The 22,549-nt window shown below is 47.9% G+C and overlaps 1 protein-coding gene across 1 annotated transcript in view; it reads right to left on the reverse strand.

Moving 5' to 3' along the window:
* LOC134750716 (actin-binding LIM protein 3) overlaps nt 1–22,549 on the reverse strand; it is a 93,568-nt gene that overhangs the window by 14,020 nt on the left and 56,999 nt on the right. The window contains exons 2-15 of the mRNA XM_063685952.1: nt 21,942–22,102; nt 21,606–21,724; nt 21,180–21,475; nt 20,115–20,172; nt 19,707–19,860; nt 18,928–19,026; nt 18,463–18,555; nt 15,797–15,868; nt 14,723–14,900; nt 8,837–8,964; nt 8,129–8,240; nt 7,148–7,329; nt 6,118–6,197; nt 5,704–5,852 (exon numbers count right to left, since the gene is read on the reverse strand). Of these exons, the coding sequence (XP_063542022.1) occupies nt 5,704–5,852; nt 6,118–6,197; nt 7,148–7,329; nt 8,129–8,240; nt 8,837–8,964; nt 14,723–14,900; nt 15,797–15,868; nt 18,463–18,555; nt 18,928–19,026; nt 19,707–19,860; nt 20,115–20,172; nt 21,180–21,475; nt 21,606–21,724; nt 21,942–22,102 (1,881 nt within the window). The remainder of the gene's footprint in view (nt 1–5,703; nt 5,853–6,117; nt 6,198–7,147; nt 7,330–8,128; nt 8,241–8,836; nt 8,965–14,722; nt 14,901–15,796; nt 15,869–18,462; nt 18,556–18,927; nt 19,027–19,706; nt 19,861–20,114; nt 20,173–21,179; nt 21,476–21,605; nt 21,725–21,941; nt 22,103–22,549) is intronic.

Below are 22,549 nucleotides of genomic sequence, written 5' to 3' on the forward strand. Positions count from 1 at the left end.
AAAGTGGAAAATATAAAGTGGCATGAGCTTAAAACGGAAAAGGGGAACTCTCTACGGAAAAAGATAGCGAATTTTATGTGCGAACACCCCCCAAGAGATAACACTCCTACAGAAATCTGGAAGAAATTTGAAAATCACTGTGTCAATGCAGCAAAGCTAGAGCTAGGAACTAGTAAAGGAGCCCTACACAATACGAAAGATACTAAATGGTGGAACACTCAGGCCAAAGACAGTGTTTCTGAAAAGAAACGTCTATTTAAAATTTGGCAGAAATCTGGTTCGCCGGAAGATAAAGAGCTGTATCAATCTGCAAAGAAAACTGCCAGAAGAACGGTAGCAACTGAAAAGGAAAGAGCTAACATCGATCTATACCAACGCCTGGAACTAGCAACTGACACTGACGTATACAAAATAGCTAAACATAGATATAACGATTGCAAAGACTTCAGAATTACAAAATACATTAAAAACGAAGAAGGGCTGCTACTTACAGACAACGCGGACATATGTAAAAGGTGGCATAGTTATTATAAGAAGCTACTTAACGAAGAGTTTCCTAGGTACCCAAAAGTAAGCCTACCTATCGTACAAGGACCGGCAAATGAAATTACCGTGGCCGAAGTTCGAAGAGCTATCTGGAAGATGAAAAACCATAAAGCTGTTGGACCAGATAATATACCAGCCGAACTCTGGAAATCACTAGGTGCAGATGGGGAAGTATGGCTCTGTGAACTCTTTAACAACATCCTGACCACCGATACAATGCCCGATGCCTGGCGTAAGAGTGTGTTGGTCCCATTCTACAAGAACAAGGGAGATGTCCGGGACTGTGCAAACTTTCGTGGCATCAAACTTACATCCCACACTCTCAAAATCTGGGAACGTGTACTCTGTGAGCGCCTTCAACCTCTAATAACGCTAACTCAAAATCAATTCGGATTCGTTGCTGGAAAAGGAACTACTGACGCAATTCATGCAATCAGACTAGTGATGGAACAAGCCCGCGATACCAAACAAAACCTATGGATAGTATTCATAGACCTCGAGAAAGCGTTCGACCGCGTACCGAGAACAATAATATGGGAAGCCCTTAGAAGCCAAAATGTCCCCGAATGCTACGTGAGACTCATAATGGACATGTACAACAACGTGGAAACTTGCGTTAGAAGCCCAGCTGGTACGTCAAAGAGTTTCAATATAGAAGTAGGAGTACACCAAGGCAGCGCGCTAAGTCCCATGTTATTCAACATAACTATGAACTATTTGACATCGCATATCCAGAAACCCACACCATGGAACCTCCTTTACGCGGATGACGTGGCGCTTATCTCAAGCAACAAACTCGAAGCTGAACAAAATTTGGAACTATGGAGGAGTTGTTTAGAAGCGAACGGATTACGCATTAGCAGAACCAAAACAGAATATATGGTTTGCAACTTCAACCCCGACGAACCCATCCAACCAAATGACAAAGTAGAACTGGACGGTCAGCCTCTACCAAGAGTAAATAAGTTTAAATACTTAGGATCTGTACTAGCAGATGATGGAACTATAAACGCCGAAATAGCACACAGGACGTCCACTGGCTGGAATAAATGGCGTACTTTAACAGGAGTTCTTTGCGATCCTAAAATGCCTATAAGAACGAAAGGCAAGGTCTACAGAACAGCCGTGAGACCTGTTTTACTCTACGGCAGCGAGGCATGGGCTATGAAGAAAATCCACCAACAAAAACTTCATACAACTGAAATGCGGATGCTGCGGTGGTCGGGTGGAGTTACTCTCAGGGACAAAGTGCGTAATAATTACATAAGGGGTAGTTTCAAAGTAGCGCCCATTACTGACAAACTAACCGAGTCACGGCTAAGATGGTACGGCCATGTAATCCGTAGATCCGAAGACCATGTCGTGAAAAAGTGCCTTTCCAAGGTTGTGCATGAAAGAGGGAGAGGTAGGCCGCTGACTACCTGGATGACGAATGTCCAGAGAGACATGAAGGAGCTCGGCCTAACTCCCGACGACGCTTATCAGCGGAGCAAGTGGCGCCTCAAGATTAAGAAAGCCGACCCCGCGTAACGGGAAGTGGCGAGGAGAAAGAAGAAAGAAGAAGATTGTAAATATAAACTTAAAAGTACTTAAATGAACATAAAAATGAAATAAATGAAGACTTAACGGATTGTCTACAATAAGAAACAACTAATTATAATTTCAAAAGTTTATTTTAAATTCAGTAGCCAATCCAATAAGTCTTTCAAAAATATGCAATGAAAATGATTTAGCGTGGTAGCATTTTTATCACTTGTCATTTCATGCGTCACTTTCGCACTTGCATACTTGCAAGAACGTGACAAGCATGATGACAGACGATCAAAAACCGACCATCTTAGCCCTACAGGTATATAAACATGACAAGAATAAAAAATGACAATTATTAAAGTAAATCTCATGCGGTGACTCGTGCTATGTGTTAAGTCAAAATGTGCATAAGGATAGATAGATACATGACTAGGTAGCTGATATAAAATAAGTTTGGAGCCAGAATTAATTTTATAAAAAATATGAAGCCCAAAGCCGACACTACACAAACAAAACCGTCGCCGCCTAAAATAACTAAAGAATTTATAACGATGTGGAGTATTAAAAAAAAGTAGGGCAAATTTAACTATGGGGCATATCTAACTAAAATCATACTTCAAAATATTTATCAGTACGGTTTTTACTCACTATTATTTTTAGTCGCTTTTGGCGACATGTTTCGGATTCTTTGGGAATCCATCCTCAGACACGAGTGTCCGCGGCGGTTGTACGTCGTGCACTGCCCGCGCCGCCATTCCCAAAGAATCCGAAACATGTCGCCAAAAGCGACTAAAAATAATAGTGAGTAATAACCGTACTGATAAATATTTTGAAATATGTCTTACGATAGTTTAAGTGCGAAAATCATACTTATTATTATTAGGTATTTTAGATGGACCTTACGGTGATTTCGATAAAAAAAATTAAAGGCAAGTTGAATTAAACAAAAAGATAAAATAATATATCTTTTTTTTTAATAGTCATCATAAACTATCGCCATGCATGTTCGCTTTTCGGATAGTATCTAAGTTTAAGTTTAGTTTTTTAAGTGCATAAATGCTTAAAATGTAAAAATGAGCACTATCTCGCCAACAAACTGCAATCGCAGTTTGGCGAGGAATATAATTGTAAGAAAATTGTTGTGATGTACATTGAGATAAATAAAAAAATAAAAAAATTGTGACAATGCCAATTTAATAGCATTATTAAAAACAATCAAAAGTAGTTATCTTGCCCCTTAGTCAAATTCATTATTTATTTGTGGAGTAAATTATTAAAAGTATATTCCCGATCAATTTTGAAATTTAGCAAAATAAATTGGCGGCGTGGTAAAAGCGTAATTTTTAAGCCAATTGGTCTCACCTCGGAACGACGAACGCTGCGCCTGATCTCACTACTTTACTGCATTCATTTCAGCTTTCAATAATTAATCCAATAGCTCTGCACGGATTAGACAAACGACAGTGTGTGGAATTGACACCATAAACGTCAAATACCTATAAAAACAATAAGCGCATAGCCGCACTACCACACTTTGTCGTTGCGAAATCTGTGTAGAGTTATCGTACACGGATTCTAGCATTCAATTCTTTATTTATGAAAAAATACTACCAAGAAATACACGATAACGATTTTAAATATGTGTTTTCAACTAAAAAGTAAAAATATAAGTAAATTATTAAATATAATACTGAAACGAATGCTTTCTTGTTAAACTTAAACATAACTATGCTTATGGATATATATGCGATGAAAGACAAAGCATAGAGGGTACATGTATGTATGTATAATAAAATAAAGGTATACGTCAATGTCTGTTAGAAGCGGGGTTGCCGTCTAAATACAAGATACATGAGAAGTCTCACCCTCGTTGAGGCAGTAACTATGTACTGATTGTACTGTAACAGTGAATACAATGTATTTATCCAAGCTCTGTCGTTCATTACAATATAAACATTCTTTGTTATTATACGGTAATTCAAGTTAGCTTTCTGGAAAATGAAAACATATGTGGTATGTTTAGTAAATCCAGTTAAGTATGCACATACATATAGGAAAACGCTCCTTACTGCGCCCACCTTGACATTTCTGTTTGGCCCTATGGTTTGACTGGTAGAGAATGCCATGAGGTATTAAGTCCGCGATTTTCAACTTTTTTTGATGTGTAATAAAGCTTAAAATAAATAAATAAAAATTTAAAAATAAAGAAGATAATTTGCCATAAAAACGCTACATACCACATAATTGTTTTCACATGTTAAATATTGATGTTTCACCCCAATTTCGACCCTATCACCTACTCGTTTAGATCCAGATTAAGAGAGCAAGAGCATGATAGATCAGAGTGCAGATTAGTAGTTTGACAACGCACCGCCTCGATTATTTTACTATTATATTCAAACATGTATTTTGTGTATGAATACACTAAAGGGTTTTTTTTTTCACAAGTCAATAAAACTTTATCAGTGACAGGGAAATACATAATTATATTGTGGGAGGTTAATAAAATAATAGAGTGCGATTATCAGAGACATTATGAGAAGGGTAGGCCAGTGACGTGATGTAAGGGCACATCCACACGAGATTGAGTAAGTGTGAAAACGCCCTCGGTTAGAACTATGGACTTAACATAGGTCAGTAGGCTGAGCTTAGAATACTATAGGTATAAATTAATTATAAGTGCTTTTATTCCCATTTATTACTTGAACTGTGTAATTTGAATGCTTGACTGTCCTATAAATTATTAAAGCTTGTTTAAAGTAGTTTTCATTATAATTTTTTATTTAAATTACTATTTAGATTATAATAAATGAGAATAAAGCACATCACGATACCTAACCCTAGTTCACACTCGTACTGATTGCGGTGATAATTTTGTTGTAATTAGTACCACAGTGCATATACAAAAGGCCTGTATTACAACTAAATTTTCCGCGTAATTAGTACTTGTGTGAACTGGGGTATCGATTAATGGTATTGATGAAGAAAGTAGTATTTGATATAATTTATTGTACTGTCATTTTTGAGTGAAATTCATATAATGGTGGTGATTATGTGATAAAGACAAGATATAACATTTAAAAAATTAAATCACATTCGAATAAGTAGTGTTCTTTGGTTAATATATGTCTATTTGCAGTTATTATCTTTATTGTATTTTCTAAGTTTACAAAATTAAATTGTTGTTAAGTGTGCCCCAAAACATTATTTGTAGTTAGGTGTGCCCCAAAGTTCTAGGGCTGAAATTATTTAACAAAGCTAGCTAATATTATTAGGACGTATGAGTATCCACATACAGCTCATAACTTTGTATTTGTTGTTTACATGGTTTCGTGTTCCAACGGAGCACATTTTAAAATCATATTCATATGCACAATGTCGTTCATAAGGCACTATTTCTCAAGTTTCTAGCAGTCAGATGCCAGATGCATTCCGACGTCTTTAAATGAATAAAAATAATTCAGTCTAGAAACGTTCCACCGCCGGGCGCAGGCTCGCTCTCGGGCGCGAGAAGGCCTCTATTACATTGTTTTTATATAATGAATGTTTATATATTATCTCGCCTGTATCACATAAAGTGGAATACCATCCACAGTCGGCTCGGTGGCGGGTGGGGGTGACACTCACCGTTGTAGCTGGGTATGTGCGAGTGCGAGGTGTGCGTGTAGTAGGGCTCGGAGTCGGGGCGCGCGTGGTCGAGCTGGCGCGAGGGCGAGGCGCCGACCGGGGACGAGTACCGCAGCCGGTACGGCGGCTCGCGCATGGCGCTCGGCGTCCTGTACGGTGTACGAGTATACAGTATACCATCAATCTATTATATTATTTATTGTTGGTCATGACTTACAGGGATGTTGTTCTAATTTACAACGGTCTTCATGTCCCGCCTCAGTGAGGCGTACAATATTGAAATTTAATTCTAAATGAGATCACTTATGTATATTAACTTATTCTTCACGAAACAAAATTAGTTAAGATGAACAAAACAAAATTAGTGATTTTGCCGTAAAGTATATTTGTTTATAGCTACACAAAAAAACATACCTGCTTGCATTACGAGGATCTAGATTTTGTTTCTTCCACTGTTGCATCTTCTCCCGCTCTTTAACTTCTTTCAAGAATACCTGAAATAAATCCATTAAAACATTATAACCACGAGTATCTCTTCCAGCATTTTTTTTATTAAGTACTTAGTCTTAATCGTACCCCAGATACGTATTCTGGTACTACAATTTACTACATATTCCATTAATTAAATCATTATTTGTAGCTTTCCATCAAAGAAGGGTCCTTATATTTAAAACTTAATTTTACGCAATGTTGTGAACAATAATGGGCAACGCCCTTATTGCACTTGAAGCATTAGGACCCTTCTGTAAAGTCACATTTATTGTTTCAAATGACCCAACATTCCAGATACGAGATGTAGTTAATTATGCCCCTAGATTAGATTATAGTTATTTTTGTCCCAAAATCGCGTTCTAATATGTAAGGTAAGTCATATAACTTTACTATTTGTAGAGACGCATGCCACAAAATAACCTTATTTTTTATTTTTTACAGTTCACAGGATTCCGTCCTAGGACCACTATATAGATAACAGTGCCACAGGACATTATATTAGGATCACAATTTTTTATAGTTAAGCGTGTCTCAGGGCAATAGCGCTATCGGTTCTTTTCATAGTAAGGCGTGCCGCAAGGCAGCATTTTACGACCACTATTATTTAGTGAAACCTATTGACATTGTATTATCCATACCTGTACGATGTCATAGTCAGTTTTGTAGCTTGGCGTACCCCAAGACAGTATTCTAGGACAACAATTATTTCTATCTAGGCGTGTCTTTAGGCGTGTCTCAGGGCAGAATTCTACGACCACTGTTCTTTACAGTGAAACTTATTGTATTATCCATACCTGTGCGATGTCAGAGTCAATTTTATAGCTTGTTGTGCTCCAAGACAGTATTCTAGGACAACAATAATTTCTATCTTACTTTATATATTTAGGCGTGTCTCAGGGCAGAATTCTACGACCACTGTTCTTTACAGTGAAACTGATTGTATTATCCATACCTGTGCGATGCCAGAGTCAATTTTAGCGAGCTCCTGATGCTCCCTGCGCAGCTGCGGGTCGCGGGGTTCCTGGGTGCCATTTTTCCCCCCCGGACCGTGGCCGTTGACGCCGTTCACCTTGGTCTCCTCTTCGTCGCTGTCCGGAACGCCTTTGTAGGTGTCTGACCAGCGACGTCTCCTCTCTGAAGATATTTTAAGGTAAGAAAATGGATAAAAGTGAAAAACATATAAGCGAGACATTTTACAATAGGTGTACGGGCTTCTAGTGCTACGTCAAAATTATTTTTAATAACACCGAGATTCAAATATTGTGATTACCAAATGTGTTGTGGGCCGTAATTAGTACTGTACCATATGAGAATTTTAATTTTTTAGCAATAGTGGAAATGAGTTGACCATTTTAATTGCGGTTTTTACTGGATAGGAATGGAATCGATTGGCATAAAAAATAGCATGTGAAAAATAAAAGTTATCATTTTCATACAAATTGTATAGGAAAAGTTTTCTTCGCTTTGTGGCTTTTCTAGCCGTTTATTTTTTTTTTGGTCCCATACAAGCTTTTAATCCTGGATAGGAATGGGATCGATTAGCATCAAAAAAAAAAGTTTGTCAAAAATGACCTTTTTCTCGCACCCTGTATGTTTTTTCCAAAATCTGTAAACGCCAATCTTCATTAATTTGAATTCCGGGGCGATGTCTTCTAAGACCGTTTTCGCGTAGTAGCACGGGATCTGGTAGCTGCCCTAATAAAGCATCATTTAAGCTGAATACTCGTTTCTACTCTGAACCCTCACCTTACATGGCGACCCTGCCAGGATCTAATTCAGGACTATGTTAATTTCTTATACAGTGGTTCAGAATGTGTAAGTTCATTAAAAGCTGAGTTATGGGATTAAAATCTTATTTTCGGAAAAAATGTTTTTTCAACCCCTCATATACATATTACATATAGGTGTGACACAGTATAAATATAAATGTGACCTGGGTCGGTGTAAGGGTAGGGCGGCGCGGGGAAGTCGTCCCGCTCTATCTTGGGCTGCGTGCCGGGCAGGGGCTTGAACGCCGCGGGGTAGTGCGACAACTCGATGGGCTCCTGAAGAAGGAAGGTTGCCGTTACCATTGTGGTAGCACAGCGCACACTTTCTAATCAAATGGCGAATGATGCGAGATTTGAGAACGCGGCGCAAGAAAACCGCATCAACAAATATTTTCATCATTTTCACATTATAAAGACAAGTTTCAATATTTTTTTTCCAACATAAACTTTTCCTGACTGTACTTCTCATATGCATGTTTATCAAGTACTCGTACTTCTCGAAACCTTTCTAATTAACCTAAACTAAATGTGTTATTGCTCTTCTATCGAAGAGTACCCTTAGCTACCTTCCGACTGCATCATCAGATCATATTTATGTCAACATGCTATTGCACCTTACAGCATTATCTTTGGATGCATTCTCACCCGACTTACATATGTATGCAAATTTTCAGAAAGATTTGATTAAGTATTTAAATTGGCAATCTCGGGTAGTAATAAAGGTATACGATATAAGGTGTATTCAATTCAATTAGTTTAAGAATACAAAGTCGAAAACCAGTATCCGAGATGGTTGTTATGCGGCTAAGCAAATAGTCTGAAACTGAGTACAAGATACAAGACATTTATTGGAGTCTGAGAATATGACTCACCTCGTTGTTCATATGAGGCGATTTTGGCCGCGGTGTCTCGCTGCGTATGGAGTCCACCAGCACCCTCATCCCTGGTCTGGAAGATGCCTTGCTGCCGGCGCGACTGCTGGCTCGTGTGCTTGCACTCGCTGGAATTCAAAAACTGGTTTAAAAAAATCATACAAGACATCGCTTATTAGTTATTACGATGGCAGGGTCGCCATGTGAAGGAATTTGTGTTGAAGTATGGATGTATTGTGATATAACATGACTAAACAAGATCTATCAATGTTCGGGTGACAGTGGCTAACTGGACCAGTTTAGATTCGAAACACGCTCTTATTATTAGGCCGCCGCAGGTAGCCGGGCTCGCCGGCCAGGTGGCTGTGCAGTGGGGTGGTGTAGGGCGGTACTCACACGGCGGGCGGTGGAAGTGCGGCGAGGCGGGCGCGCGGTCGTAGGGCTGCAGGGGGCGCCGCAGGTAGCCGGGCTCGCCGGCCAGGTGGCTGTGCAGTGGGGTGGTGTAGGGCGGTACTCACACGGCGGGCGGTGGAAGTGCGGCGAGGCGGGCGCGCGGTCGTAGGGCTGCAGGGGGCGCCGCAGGTAGCCGGGCTCGCCGGCCAGGTGGCTGTGCAGTGGGGTGGTGTAGGGCGGTACTCACACGGCGGGCGGTGGAAGTGCGGCGAGGCGGGCGCGCGGTCGTAGGGCTGCAGGGGGCGCCGCAGGTAGCCGGGCTCGCCGGCCAGGTGGCTGTGCAGTGGGGTGGTGTAGGGCGGTACTCACACGGCGGGCGGTGGAAGTGCGGCGAGGCGGGCGCGCGGTCGTAGGGCTGCAGGGGGCGCCGCAGGTAGCCGGGCTCGCCGGCCAGGTGGCTGTGCAGTGGGGTGGTGTAGGGCGGTACTCACACGGCGGGCGGTGGAAGTGCGGCGAGGCGGGCGCGCGGTCGTAGGGCTGCAGGGGGCGCCGCAGGTAGCCGGGCTCGCCGGCCAGGTGGCCGTGCAGTGGGGTGGTGTAGGGCGGTACTCACACGGCGGGCGGTGGAAGTGCGGCGAGGCGGGCGCGCGGTCGTAGGGCTGCAGGGGGCGCCGCAGGTAGCCGGGCTCGCCGGCCAGGTGGCTGTGCAGTGGGGTGGTGTAGGGCGGTACTCACACGGCGGGCGGTGGAAGTGCGGCGAGGCGGGCGCGCGGTCGTAGGGCTGCAGGGGGCGCCGCAGGTAGCCGGGCTCGCCGGCCAGGTGGCTGTGCAGTGGGGTGGTGTAGGGCGGTACTCACACGGCGGGCGGTGGAAGTGCGGCGAGGCGGGCGCGCGGTCGTAGGGCTGCAGGGGGCGCCGCAGGTAGCCGGGCTCGCCGGCCAGGTGGCTGTGCAGTGGGGTGGTGTAGGGCGGTACTCACACGGCGGGCGGTGGAAGTGCGGCGAGGCGGGCGCGCGGTCGTAGGGCTGCAGGGGGCGCCGCAGGTAGCCGGGCTCGCCGGCCAGGTGGCTGTGCAGTGGGGTGGTGTAGGGCGGTACTCACACGGCGGGCGGTGGAAGTGCGGCGAGGCGGGCGCGCGGTCGTAGGGCTGCAGGGGGCGCCGCAGGTAGCCGGGCTCGCCGGCCAGGTGGCTGTGCAGTGGGGTGGTGTAGGGCGGTACTCACACGGCGGGCGGTGGAAGTGCGGCGAGGCGGGCGCGCGGTCGTAGGGCTGCAGGGGGCGCCGCAGGTAGCCGGGCTCGCCGGCCAGGTGGCTGTGCAGTGGGGTGGTGTAGGGCGGTACTCACACGGCGGGCGGTGGAAGTGCGGCGAGGCGGGCGCGCGGTCGTAGGGCTGCAGGGGGCGCCGCAGGTAGCCGGGCTCGCCGGCCAGGTGGCCGTGCAGTGGGGTGGTGTAGGGCGGTACTCACACGGCGGGCGGTGGAAGTGCGGCGAGGCGGGCGCGCGGTCGTAGGGCTGCAGGGGGCGCCGCAGGTAGCCGGGCTCGCCGGCCAGGTGGCTGTGCAGTGGGGTGGTGTAGGGCGGTACTCACACGGCGGGCGGTGGAAGTGCGGCGAGGCGGGCGCGCGGTCGTAGGGCTGCAGGGGGCGCCGCAGGTAGCCGGGCTCGCCGGCCAGGTGGCTGTGCAGTGGGGTGGTGTAGGGCGGTACTCACACGGCGGGCGGTGGAAGTGCGGCGAGGCGGGCGCGCGGTCGTAGTGCTGCAGGGGGCGCCGCAGGTAGCCGGGCTCGCCGGCCAGGTGGCTGTGCAGTGGGGTGGTGTAGGGCGGTACTCACACGGCGGGCGGTGGAAGTGCGGCGAGGCGGGCGCGCGGTCGTAGGGCTGCAGGGGGCGCCGCAGGTAGCCGGGCTCGCCGGTCAGGTGGCTGTGCAGTGGGGTGGTGTAGGGCGGTACTCACACGGCGGGCGGTGGAAGTGCGGCGAGGCGGGCGCGCGGTCGTAGGGCTGCAGGGGGCGCCGCAGGTAGCCGGGCTCGCCGGCCAGGTGGCTGTGCAGTGGGGTGGTGTAGGGCGGTACTCACACGGCGGGCGGTGGAAGTGCGGCGAGGCGGGCGCGCGGTCGTAGGGCTGCAGGGGGCGCCGCAGGTAGCCGGGCTCGCCGGCCAGGTGGCTGTGCAGTGGGGTGGTGTAGGGCGGTACTCACACGGCGGGCGGTGGAAGTGCGGCGAGGCGGGCGCGCGGTCGTAGGGCTGCAGGGGGCGCCGCAGGTAGCCGGGCTCGCCGGCCAGGTGGCTGTGCAGTGGGGTGGTGTAAGGCGGTACTCACACGGCGGGCGGTGGAAGTGCGGCGAGGCGGGCGCGCGGTCGTAGGGCTGCAGGGGGCGCCGCAGGTAGCCGGGCTCGCCGGCCAGGTGGCTGTGCAGTGGGGTGGTGTAGGGCGGTACTCACACGGCGGGCGGTGGAAGTGCGGCGAGGCGGGCGCGCGGTCGTAGGGCTGCAGGGGGCGCCGCAGGTAGCCGGGCTCGCCGGCCAGGTGGCTGTGCAGTGGGGTGGTGTAGGGCGGTACTCACACGGCGGGCGGTGGAAGTGCGGCGAGGCGGGCGCGCGGTCGTAGGGCTGCAGGGGGCGCCGCAGGTAGCCGGGCTCGCCGGCCAGGTGGCTGTGCAGTGGGGTGGTGTAGGGCGGTACTCACACGGCGGGCGGTGGAAGTGCGGCGAGGCGGGCGCGCGGTCGTAGGGCTGCAGGGGGCGCCGCAGGTAGCCGGGCTCGCCGGCCAGGTGGCTGTGCAGTGGGGTGGTGTAGGGCGGTACTCACACGGCGGGCGGTGGAAGTGCGGCGAGGCGGGCGCGCGGTCGTAGGGCTGCAGGGGGCGCCGCAGGTAGCCGGGCTCGCCGGCCAGGTGGCTGTGCAGTGGGGTGGTGTAGGGCGGTACTCACACGGCGGGCGGTGGAAGTGCGGCGAGGCGGGCGCGCGGTCGTAGGGCTGCAGGGGGCGCCGCAGGTAGCCGGGCTCGCCGGCCAGGTGGCTGTGCAGTGGGGTGGTGTAGGGCGGTACTCACACGGCGGGCGGTGGAAGTGCGGCGAGGCGGGCGCGCGGTCGTAGGGCTGCAGGGGGCGCCGCAGGTAGCCGGGCTCGCCGGCCAGGTGGCTGTGCAGTGGGGTGGTGTAGGGCGGTACTCACACGGCGGGCGGTGGAAGTGCGGCGAGGCGGGCGCGCGGTCGTAGGGCTGCAGGGGGCGCCGCAGGTAGCCGGGCTCGCCGGCCAGGTGGCTGTGCAGTGGGGTGGTGTAGGGCGGTACTCACACGGCGGGCGGTGGAAGTGCGGCGAGGCGGGCGCGCGGTCGTAGGGCTGCAGGGGGCGCCGCAGGTAGCCGGGCTCGCCGGCCAGGTGGCTGTGCAGTGGGGTGGTGTAGGGCGGTACTCACACGGCGGGCGGTGGAAGTGCGGCGAGGCGGGCGCGCGGTCGTAGGGCTGCAGGGGGCGCCGCAGGTAGCCGGGCTCGCCGGCCAGGTGGCTGTGCAGTGGGGTGGTGTAGGGCGGTACTCACACGGCGGGCGGTGGAAGTGCGGCGAGGCGGGCGCGCGGTCGTAGGGCTGCAGGGGGCGCCGCAGGTAGCCGGGCTCGCCGGCCAGGTGGCTGTGCAGTGGGGTGGTGTAGGGCGGTACTCACACGGCGGGCGGTGGAAGTGCGGCGAGGCGGGCGCGCGGTCGTAGGGCTGCAGGGGGCGCCGCAGGTAGCCGGGCTCGCCGGCCAGGTGGCTGTGCAGTGGGGTGGTGTAGGGCGGTACTCACACGGCGGGCGGTGGAAGTGCGGCGAGGCGGGCGCGCGGTCGTAGGGCTGCAGGGGGCGCCGCAGGTAGCCGGGCTCGCCGGCCAGGTGGCTGTGCAGTGGGGTGGTGTAGGGCGGTACTCACACGGCGGGCGGTGGAAGTGCGGCGAGGCGGGCGCGCGGTCGTAGGGCTGCAGGGGGCGCCGCAGGTAGCCGGGCTCGCCGGCCAGGTGGCTGTGCAGTGGGGTGGTGTAGGGCGGTACTCACACGGCGGGCGGTGGAAGTGCGGCGAGGCGGGCGCGCGGTCGTAGGGCTGCAGGGGGCGCCGCAGGTAGCCGGGCTCGCCGGCCAGGTGGCTGTGCAGTGGGGTGGTGTAGGGCGGTACTCACACGGCGGGCGGTGGAAGTGCGGCGAGGCGGGCGCGCGGTCGTAGGGCTGCAGGGGGCGCCGCAGGTAGCCGGGCTCGCCGGCCAGGTGGCTGTGCAGTGGGGTGGTGTAGGGCGGTACTCACACGGCGGGCGGTGGAAGTGCGGCGAGGCGGGCGCGCGGTCGTAGGGCTGCAGGGGGCGCCGCAGGTAGCCGGGCTCGCCGGCCAGGTGGCTGTGCAGTGGGGTGGTGTAGGGCGGTACTCACACGGCGGGCGGTGGAAGTGCGGCGAGGCGGGCGCGCGGTCGTAGGGCTGCAGGGGGCGCCGCAGGTAGCCGGGCTCGCCGGCCAGGTGGCTGTGCAGTGGGGTGGTGTAGGGCGGTACTCACACGGCGGGCGGTGGAAGTGCGGCGAGGCGGGCGCGCGGTCGTAGGGCTGCAGGGGGCGCCGCAGGTAGCCGGGCTCGCCGGCCAGGTGGCTGTGCAGTGGGGTGGTGTAGGGCGGTACTCACACGGCGGGCGGTGGAAGTGCGGCGAGGCGGGCGCGCGGTCGTAGGGCTGCAGGGGGCGCCGCAGGTAGCCGGGCTCGCCGGCCAGGTGGCTGTGCAGTGGGGTGGTGTAGGGCGGTACTCACACGGCGGGCGGTGGAAGTGCGGCGAGGCGGGCGCGCGGTCGTAGGGCTGCAGGGGGCGCCGCAGGTAGCCGGGCTCGCCGGCCAGGTGGCTGTGCAGTGGGGTGGTGTAGGGCGGTACTCACACGGCGGGCGGTGGAAGTGCGGCGAGGCGGGCGCGCGGTCGTAGGGCTGCAGGGGGCGCCGCAGGTAGCCGGGCTCGCCGGCCAGGTGGCTGTGCAGTGGGGTGGTGTAGGGCGGTACTCACACGGCGGGCGGTGGAAGTGCGGCGAGGCGGGCGCGCGGTCGTAGGGCTGCAGGGGGCGCCGCAGGTAGCCGGGCTCGCCGGCCAGGTGGCTGTGCAGTGGGGTGGTGTAGGGCGGTACTCACACGGCGGGCGGTGGAAGTGCGGCGAGGCGGGCGCGCGGTCGTAGGGCTGCAGGGGGCGCCGCAGGTAGCCGGGCTCGCCGGCCAGGTGGCTGTGCAGTGGGGTGGTGTAGGGCGGTACTCACACGGCGGGCGGTGGAAGTGCGGCGAGGCGGGCGCGCGGTCGTAGGGCTGCAGGGGGCGCCGCAGGTAGCCGGGCTCGCCGGCCAGGTGGCTGTGCAGTGGGGTGGTGTAGGGCGGTACTCACACGGCGGGCGGTGGAAGTGCGGCGAGGCGGGCGCGCGGTCGTAGGGCTGCAGGGGGCGCCGCAGGTAGCCGGGCTCGCCGGCCAGGTGGCTGTGCAGTGGGGTGGTGTAGGGCGGTACTCACACGGCGGGCGGTGGAAGTGCGGCGAGGCGGGCGCGCGGTCGTAGGGCTGCAGGGGGCGCCGCAGGTAGCCGGGCTCGCCGGCGAGGTAGCTGTAGGTGGTGATCCTGGCGGGGGACAGCGTGCCCGCGCCGCGGTACTCGCGGAGGATTAGTCCGGGGGAGACCGCGCGGGAGCCGTACTGAAAACATTACTTATACTCATCAAATCTTTGGATCACATATTGTTAGAGAAATCCGAGTGTAAGTACTTAAATTAACAAAAATTTAAAAAAAAAGTGAAATGTTTTAAGATCTTGGATTTTATCGATATGTTTAACTGTGGCTGTATTATAGCAAAGTGAATTTAACCAAATTGAATTATTTAGGTACTGAACCACTATGCACCTGGTCACAGTGAAAATATTACCCGAGAACGACAGTATTACAATCGATTCTTTCAAAAAAGTGCAAAAAATGCCAAAAAAGCTTCTACATACACACATTTTTTCACGAAGTAACCTATGATCAAATAATGCCCAACAAAGTCCAGTATCTACGTTAGTCTACACATGCTCGTATACTGTACACTACCCAAAAAGCATCAACATCGAATTAAGTCTAACGATCAGTATGACGGTATGATTTCATGTAGTGCATAATACTAAATAAGTCCCAGAAAGTGATAAAAAAAAATACATTATCATTTGTATTTTTTTTAAGTAAATAATAAAATATACTAAGGTTGAAAACTCGTAAGTAATAATCAGAAAATGATTAAAACTAAATCATTTAATAACTGTCGTTTTGCACAATCGAAACATCATTTATTTGAATTTGATGGGGTATATTATTACTTGGAATTTATAAGAAACTGAAACATGGATCTACTAAAATTTCAATAATTATAGCCATTTGAATAAGTGAATAACTATAACTTAGGGTCTACTGATTTTCTGATATTTTAAAAATGTAAGAGATTTGGTTTCATAGTTTTTGGTAACAATTATAAAAAGTTTAGAAAAGCATATACATACATTGTTCCAACTGTGCAAAGACGTAACTAAAAGTAATATAAAACAAAAAGTAAAGTGCGGACCTTCCTGGTCAGGCTACTGTAGGGGCTGCAGTAGGAGCCGTTGACGCTGGGCGTGCGCGAGCGCAGCGAGAACTGCACAACAACAACACTCAGCATTCTCCGTCTCGCTCTCACTCACACACTGACCACGCTACAGTACCACCCGTTTTTAAACCTTCGGCATCTAGACCGTTTTATTATAACACCACTTTTAAAAGTTGATATTTTTTACATTTTAGAATCACAAGCTTTTTTGATCAAAAACGTGTTCCAAGGTTTGTAATTACGAATAAGGTTTGAAATAGACGATGTGAGAAATGTATGGAAATTTTGGGATACTTTTTTCCTATTAGGATTGAAAAAGCTATACAATTCTGAGTGGAAATAACAAAAAAAGTGGTGTGTACAGCCTTAAAACGGTCCACCAATGCATTTTTCTATCAAAGCGTATTTTTTTGTTTGCGGTAGGTACCGTAGTGACCCTAGCATCACCTTTTGACGGTCCTAGATAATGGTCTAAGATTCTAACATTTCCGAGAGCTGGATCGAATATGAAAATCTGACGTGGCTACGTCAAACACTTGGAAATCCTATCCTGTACTAATAAGTTTTTTTAATAATCACCACGAAAGTTTTCTAGAAAGGAAAAAGAAGTGTAATTATGTGCAGGGCTGTTCTGTAAACCCTTTTTACATCCACACGACTATCTACAATACGTAATGTTGTGAACACACAGTGTCAGATACAGACTACAGTCGTTCAAGATACTAACTTTAATTACAATAAATACCTGGAGAAAGCCGATAACATATTTATTTCATTTGATTTTCTCACTTTCTAAGTATTAGTAGACTTGATTCGGAAGAATTTTTATTGCAAAAAATGCTTTAACATGAAACGGAATAATTCTATACTTTAAGGATTTCGCCAGGTAAATGTTGTGTAGGTAATTATGTATGTCTGGTCAGAAATAGGTGCTGTCAAAAGGTGGTGCTAGTAATGGTCAATATGTCGAGAGACAGAGAGACCCGACACTACCGTACATCGTATTGGACCCCTTTTCTTTAGAAAATTTGTATAAAAAGAGGGGATGTTTTGCATTTGACTAATAGATTTTTAATTTAGAAATATTTTGACTAAGTGAAATATTTCTTTATTGTTGGCCAGTTTAGTAAACCAAAACGATAAATTGTGTGATATTAAAGTGTACAAAATCTTTACCACCGTCAAAGATATATTTACAATTTTGCACCTTAATCCTTTGTAATAAGACACAAAAAGGAAACATCGTCGACGTCCACTGTACAAGCAAGTTATATAAAAGGCATTGAGTTAATACTATATAATTTATTTCATTGCAATTTTCAGCTTTAATAGTCAGTTAATAAGGTCCAATACGATACGGAAGTCGGGCGAGGGGCAAGATGCATTGCAAAACAATAATAAAGGCACTGAAAAAAGAAAATAAACAACATCAAATTAAAAATAAAAGTATTCTACAGTGAAATCTGAAATGCTAACGAATATTTTCTTTGTTGTATCAAAGTTGTCCGAAAGAAATATTTGCACATTTTATTCGTAAGCAAATTTCCGAGTACACTGTACTGAAACCATAAAATAATTGAAAATGCACGTCAATGATCTCGCGTTTTATAATCCGTTTGTCTTGAGTGACATGAGTACACATAACATAAGTTATTAAAACAAGTACAAATATAATACAAGATAAGAAGAAGACTTGTAAAATGCGAGAATTGTAACTACATCTACGTTGCGAACATCGAATACATCGTGCATGAGCTACGAAAGTAACGAAATTCTTTCAGTGTGCAAACGTTCTTTTAAAATGCCTCCACAAATTATTTGACAACATCGCAGAATTTTGTGGCCTTTTAATGAACATTTATAAATAAATAAAAAAGTGTGACAAAGTCAAAAAAGTAGTTGCATTGATGAAAATATTAATACCGAATACGTGATCATATCATCATGATGAATCATTTTACAAAATATTAATTTTAAAATCAGAGAAATTACATTAATTACTAAGTCCATAGACTAGACTTCAACACAGAAAGAACATTGAAAATTGAAGTTTTAATAAATGTTAGAGTGAGACCAAGATAAGTCTGCAACGATTTTGATAGCACACGCGGTGCAAGTGTTATTTATACGTCATAATTTCATAGAAGTTTTACGTTTAAAATAACACTTGCACTGCGTGTGCTATCAAAATCGTTGCAGACTTTTTATTGGTCTCACTCTAATTAATGATAGTCTGTGCGGCAAAAAAAAACTTTATAGGGTCATCATAATAGCTTCAAAAAACAAATGAAACAAAAAAGTCGAATTTTACAATTTCGTCACACAATTTTGGTTAGCATTGGTTGCGTTATTATCCGCACAGACTACCATGTCGCTCGGTAGTTTGTATTAACACGTTCCCTGCCCGGGTGCCCGCAATGTGGAGGTTTTTTTAGGAGTCCGTGCTTTCATTATTACATTTTCAAAGTGGAAGCATACTTGGACGTGTGACTGTTTCATATCATTTTGTATGGGGACACTGAACGTGTTAAAATAGTCATGTGTGTATGCATATGTGTGTGTGTGTGTGTGTGTGTGTGTGTGTGTGTGTGTGTGTGTGTGTGTGTGTGTGTGTGTGTGTGTGTGTGTGTGTGTGTGTGTACCTGTAGCTCAGAAGAAGCTCGCTCAGGGTCGTGGTCGGGGTCGGCGGGGTCGCGCGGCGCGGGGCCGCAACGAGGGTGCCAGATTGCTGCGCCCTGTCAAATGTTCTTTATTATGAATACATGAGAAAAACGTAGGGTACGTTGAGACCCAGAAGTTACTTCTTCAATAAAAGTTCCAAATAGATTATGAAATATGTACAAATATTTGAGAATTTTTTTCTCAGGAGGTTATGGATGGACGTAGACGTATTTTGCATGATAGATGTGTAACTGTCCATTAAAGACCGCAAGCAAGCATCGCAAAATTTCATAAATACCTACGCACGCAAGTTACACTTTCGTGCCCTGAATATCAGTATCTCTATTTTATTTAAAAACTCGATTAGTTACGAAAAAAGTAGGACCACATTTCAAGTTTCGATTGCGATAATTTATGACATCTTTTATAACCTCTATTCTATTTACCTGAAGGAACATTTCCTCGCCGTCTCCGAACGGGTCGCCACATTTAGAACAGCGCGCGCACGTTGGATGGAAGTGGTGGTTTTCGCCCGCTTGCAGTACCTGCCACATTAAAATGTTTGTATATTTCAAACGATGGAATTATACGATAACTGTGTGTCTATGATTATGTGTCCTTTATTCCAAGTAATTTTGCTGCCAGTAAAAGCCCGCCGCGTTAGAGCTTCAGTCCCTCGGATTCACTTCCACTTCAACAAATTAATTCTTTATCAACATCCTCCTAATGAATCTTATTAAGTTAAGGGTATCAGTACAACGGTAGATCTTCATATTAATAAGCGTCAATTCATAAATGTCAACTATGTGAACTTAGAAAATTTCCACTATAATGCAAACAATTATTATCGCGTTATATTCCCTTATAGGTTCATATCCTACCGGCTGCGCCAATTAAGTATGTACACTGCAATGCCGAAGTTTATTGTTGAAAGGGTTTTGACTTTAATTTGATTGGCATCGCAATTCAGCGCGGCAATGCTACCAGCCTTCTGGGCGCCATCCGGCGCCGAGCTAGCTCCCATTTTTTACTTGTAAATATATGTAGATATTTTTAGTTAATTTAATTATTTATGTTTTTATATTTTTATGTTTGTTAGAAATAAAAAAGATTTTATGTTTATCAATAAAATTTACATTTCATAAATATACATTCAAAAATTTACAACGAGATATACTTAGTCTTAATATGAACGGTTAATATTAAGTTACAATAGTTTGATCACCTTGCCCGCGATGTACCGGTTGCAGTACGCGCAGCGCACGCCGAACAAACGCTGGTAGTCGCGCTCGCAATATGGCGTGCCACCGCGGCCCATATACTCCCCTTGCAGCACGCAGCCGCACGCGCCGCACGAGAAGCACCACGTGTGCCATTGTCTGTCAAGTGCCACAAAATATAAGAAATAAAAAATGTATATGTTTAGGTATAGCTTACACAGATCAACTTAAGCAAGGGTAAACTATCGTCACAATCGAATCTAATACAAATTTAATGAGCAAGAAAGTACATTTTAGAAAAAAAACGGTCCTATACAAAGTGAGAGGCGTTCGAGATGATTCTATCTGGAAATTTGGGAATTTTGTAAACTTTTCATTGAAACACGAGTAGTAAAAAGGGTTTGCCTGTTTACCTGTCTAACGCCACCAACGCCTGTCCTTCAGACAGCTCCTGACCGCAGCCCGCGCATTCTGCAACAAACATGACGATCAAACAGTTAACTCGACACTCGACGATGGAAGGGTTAGTAAACTTATAATAGTCCGAGCCTGTCCTCCACCTTGATTGGCCTCATAAAAATACATACAAATACGATGTGTTATTTAACAGATCGTAATAGGGGATATTACTGCAATGTTTTGCCACCAGAGTGCAGCAGTAGCCCGTTTAGTAAACCATAGAGTAAATTATACATACTGTGCCTTTAACAGGTTTTTGACAAGTTTTCAGAGATAATAAAATATGACATTGATGTTTGCAGAGAACCTACCAGGTAACGCAAATCCGAAATTTCGCTATCTGCCTCTTTATCGCTCGAATATGCAAGAGTGACAGAGATGATAGATAACGAAATGTCGATTTTCTTGTTTTGTGATAGACCCTCAGATTGTGGTAGTGGCGCCCCTTGCGCAAAGTTTTGCGTAATATTCCCTATTAGATTTTTTAAAATCCATAATGATATTACTTCATGATTTCTAGATCTGCTGGAAATGAAACATTGCAGATTCGGATTTCAAACAAAGTTTCTCTCAGTGGAAGACATGACACTTACTATAAAGAGCGATGCATTGCAGGATTTGCAGGCAGTTATTCACAGTGATAGTGCAGTTAGGTAATGATTTCACACGAATGGGGAATGAAATATGGTATAGTTATCGATTAAACATAAAATAAACCCCGATAAAACATCCGTTCTAAACAAATGAGAGTTGTCTCAAATAAAAAATATACCATTTTCTAGTACACTTTTTTTTATTAATTACAAAAAGACATTTTAAAATTTTTAAAATTGTAAATAGGTATTCACAAAAAAATTATACTATACTGCTCGATTTGATCAAAGTAATGTTTCATAAAGCGTATCCCGTTAGAAAACTAGATATTTAGTTAACTGATTTAATACGGTAATCGGATTAAACTGATTATTGTAAAAACGGATGTTTCATCAAGACAAGTGCAAATGGATGACAGTGCGGACCATATCTTTCTTGATCACCATTCTGGTCGACGACGCGCTCGGGGTCGGCGCGCAGTTCGGCGCGATCGACCCGGTCCGCCGACGCGGGCCGCGGCTGCCGAGGCGCCGTGTCGGCGCGCGCGCGGGTCGGCGGCGCGGGCGCGGGGGCCGGCGCGGGCGCGGGCGCGGGCGCGGGCGCCGGCGAGGGCGAGGCGGCGGCGCGCGCCGTCTGCCGCTGGACGGGCGCGGCCACGCAGGAGGAGCAGACGACCTCCGCGCCCGTGTAAGTTACTTTCTCGCCTGATGGGAACGCGCGTCTGGGAAGGAGGAGTTACTTGAAAACTGGATTCAGATGCTACACAGTGAACTATTAAACGATAATGTGCCAGGTGTACCTGATGCACTGAGCTTCAAAAATCCAACGTGTTTATTGAAAACTGTACTCACTTGCATCTCCCACATGTGAAGCATTTCTGGTGATAGGTGTTCCCGAGCGCAGACACGACCTCGCCCTCCACGTACTGTCCACACGCCGCGCATCTCGTGCCGAACGCACGCTGATAATCCTGGAACACAATATAACCTGTCAGACTACGGACCTGGAAATTGCAAAACGAACCAGCTGGTTCTATAAAAACGGATGCGCAGCCGTAATGCCTCTTTCCACACAAAGCGGCTCGTTTTGTGTGGAACCGTCCTCACCGCTAAGTCCATAAACACTTCTTCAAGATACAACGTAGCCACCGATGGTTAAGTGTACAGTGTAGCCAGTGTAGGTGTTACCTGCGGGCAGTAGTAGTGACCGTCCTTGCAGAAGAAGCCGCCTCTGGCGAGCGACGCCGAGCACGAGCGACACGTGAAGCACGCCGTGTGGAAGTATTTGTCTGACACGCGCAGAACTTCTCCGCTGCATTTTCCGCCGCATGCGCCGCACACCACCTTGCCTGCAATAATGTAATGAAAACATTACTAAGGAACAAAGGAAAGGAACTTAGTCGCCTACTAAACAACTAATCTTGACAAATCATACGTAAGATGACTTTTGGGACGGTGCGGGTACTGTTTCGTAAAGAAAACCATATGAAAATATGGGAACTACACGCCGACGTTGCAGTTGGCGTGCTGTCGGCGTGCAGTTTTCATACAGATTGCAGTCGGGGTGCAGTCCGCCTGTATCGGCCCTAAGATGTAATTCAGAGATTTATAAAACTAGGATCTTGTTTTGTTTCTTATTGACATTGCGTAACTTTCACTACCTATATAACATTTAAAACTTTCGCATTTTGAACACTTATTATAAATTCGCGATAGACCCGATTGTATAAATGTGGTTTCACTACCTATTTCTACAATTAAGTCACTCAATCAATGTCAAGTCTTGTTCCTCAATT

This window comes from Cydia strobilella, chromosome 20 (assembly GCF_947568885.1).
Source record: "Cydia strobilella chromosome 20, ilCydStro3.1, whole genome shotgun sequence".
In the NCBI taxonomy this organism is placed as follows: Eukaryota; Metazoa; Arthropoda; class Insecta; order Lepidoptera; family Tortricidae; genus Cydia; species Cydia strobilella.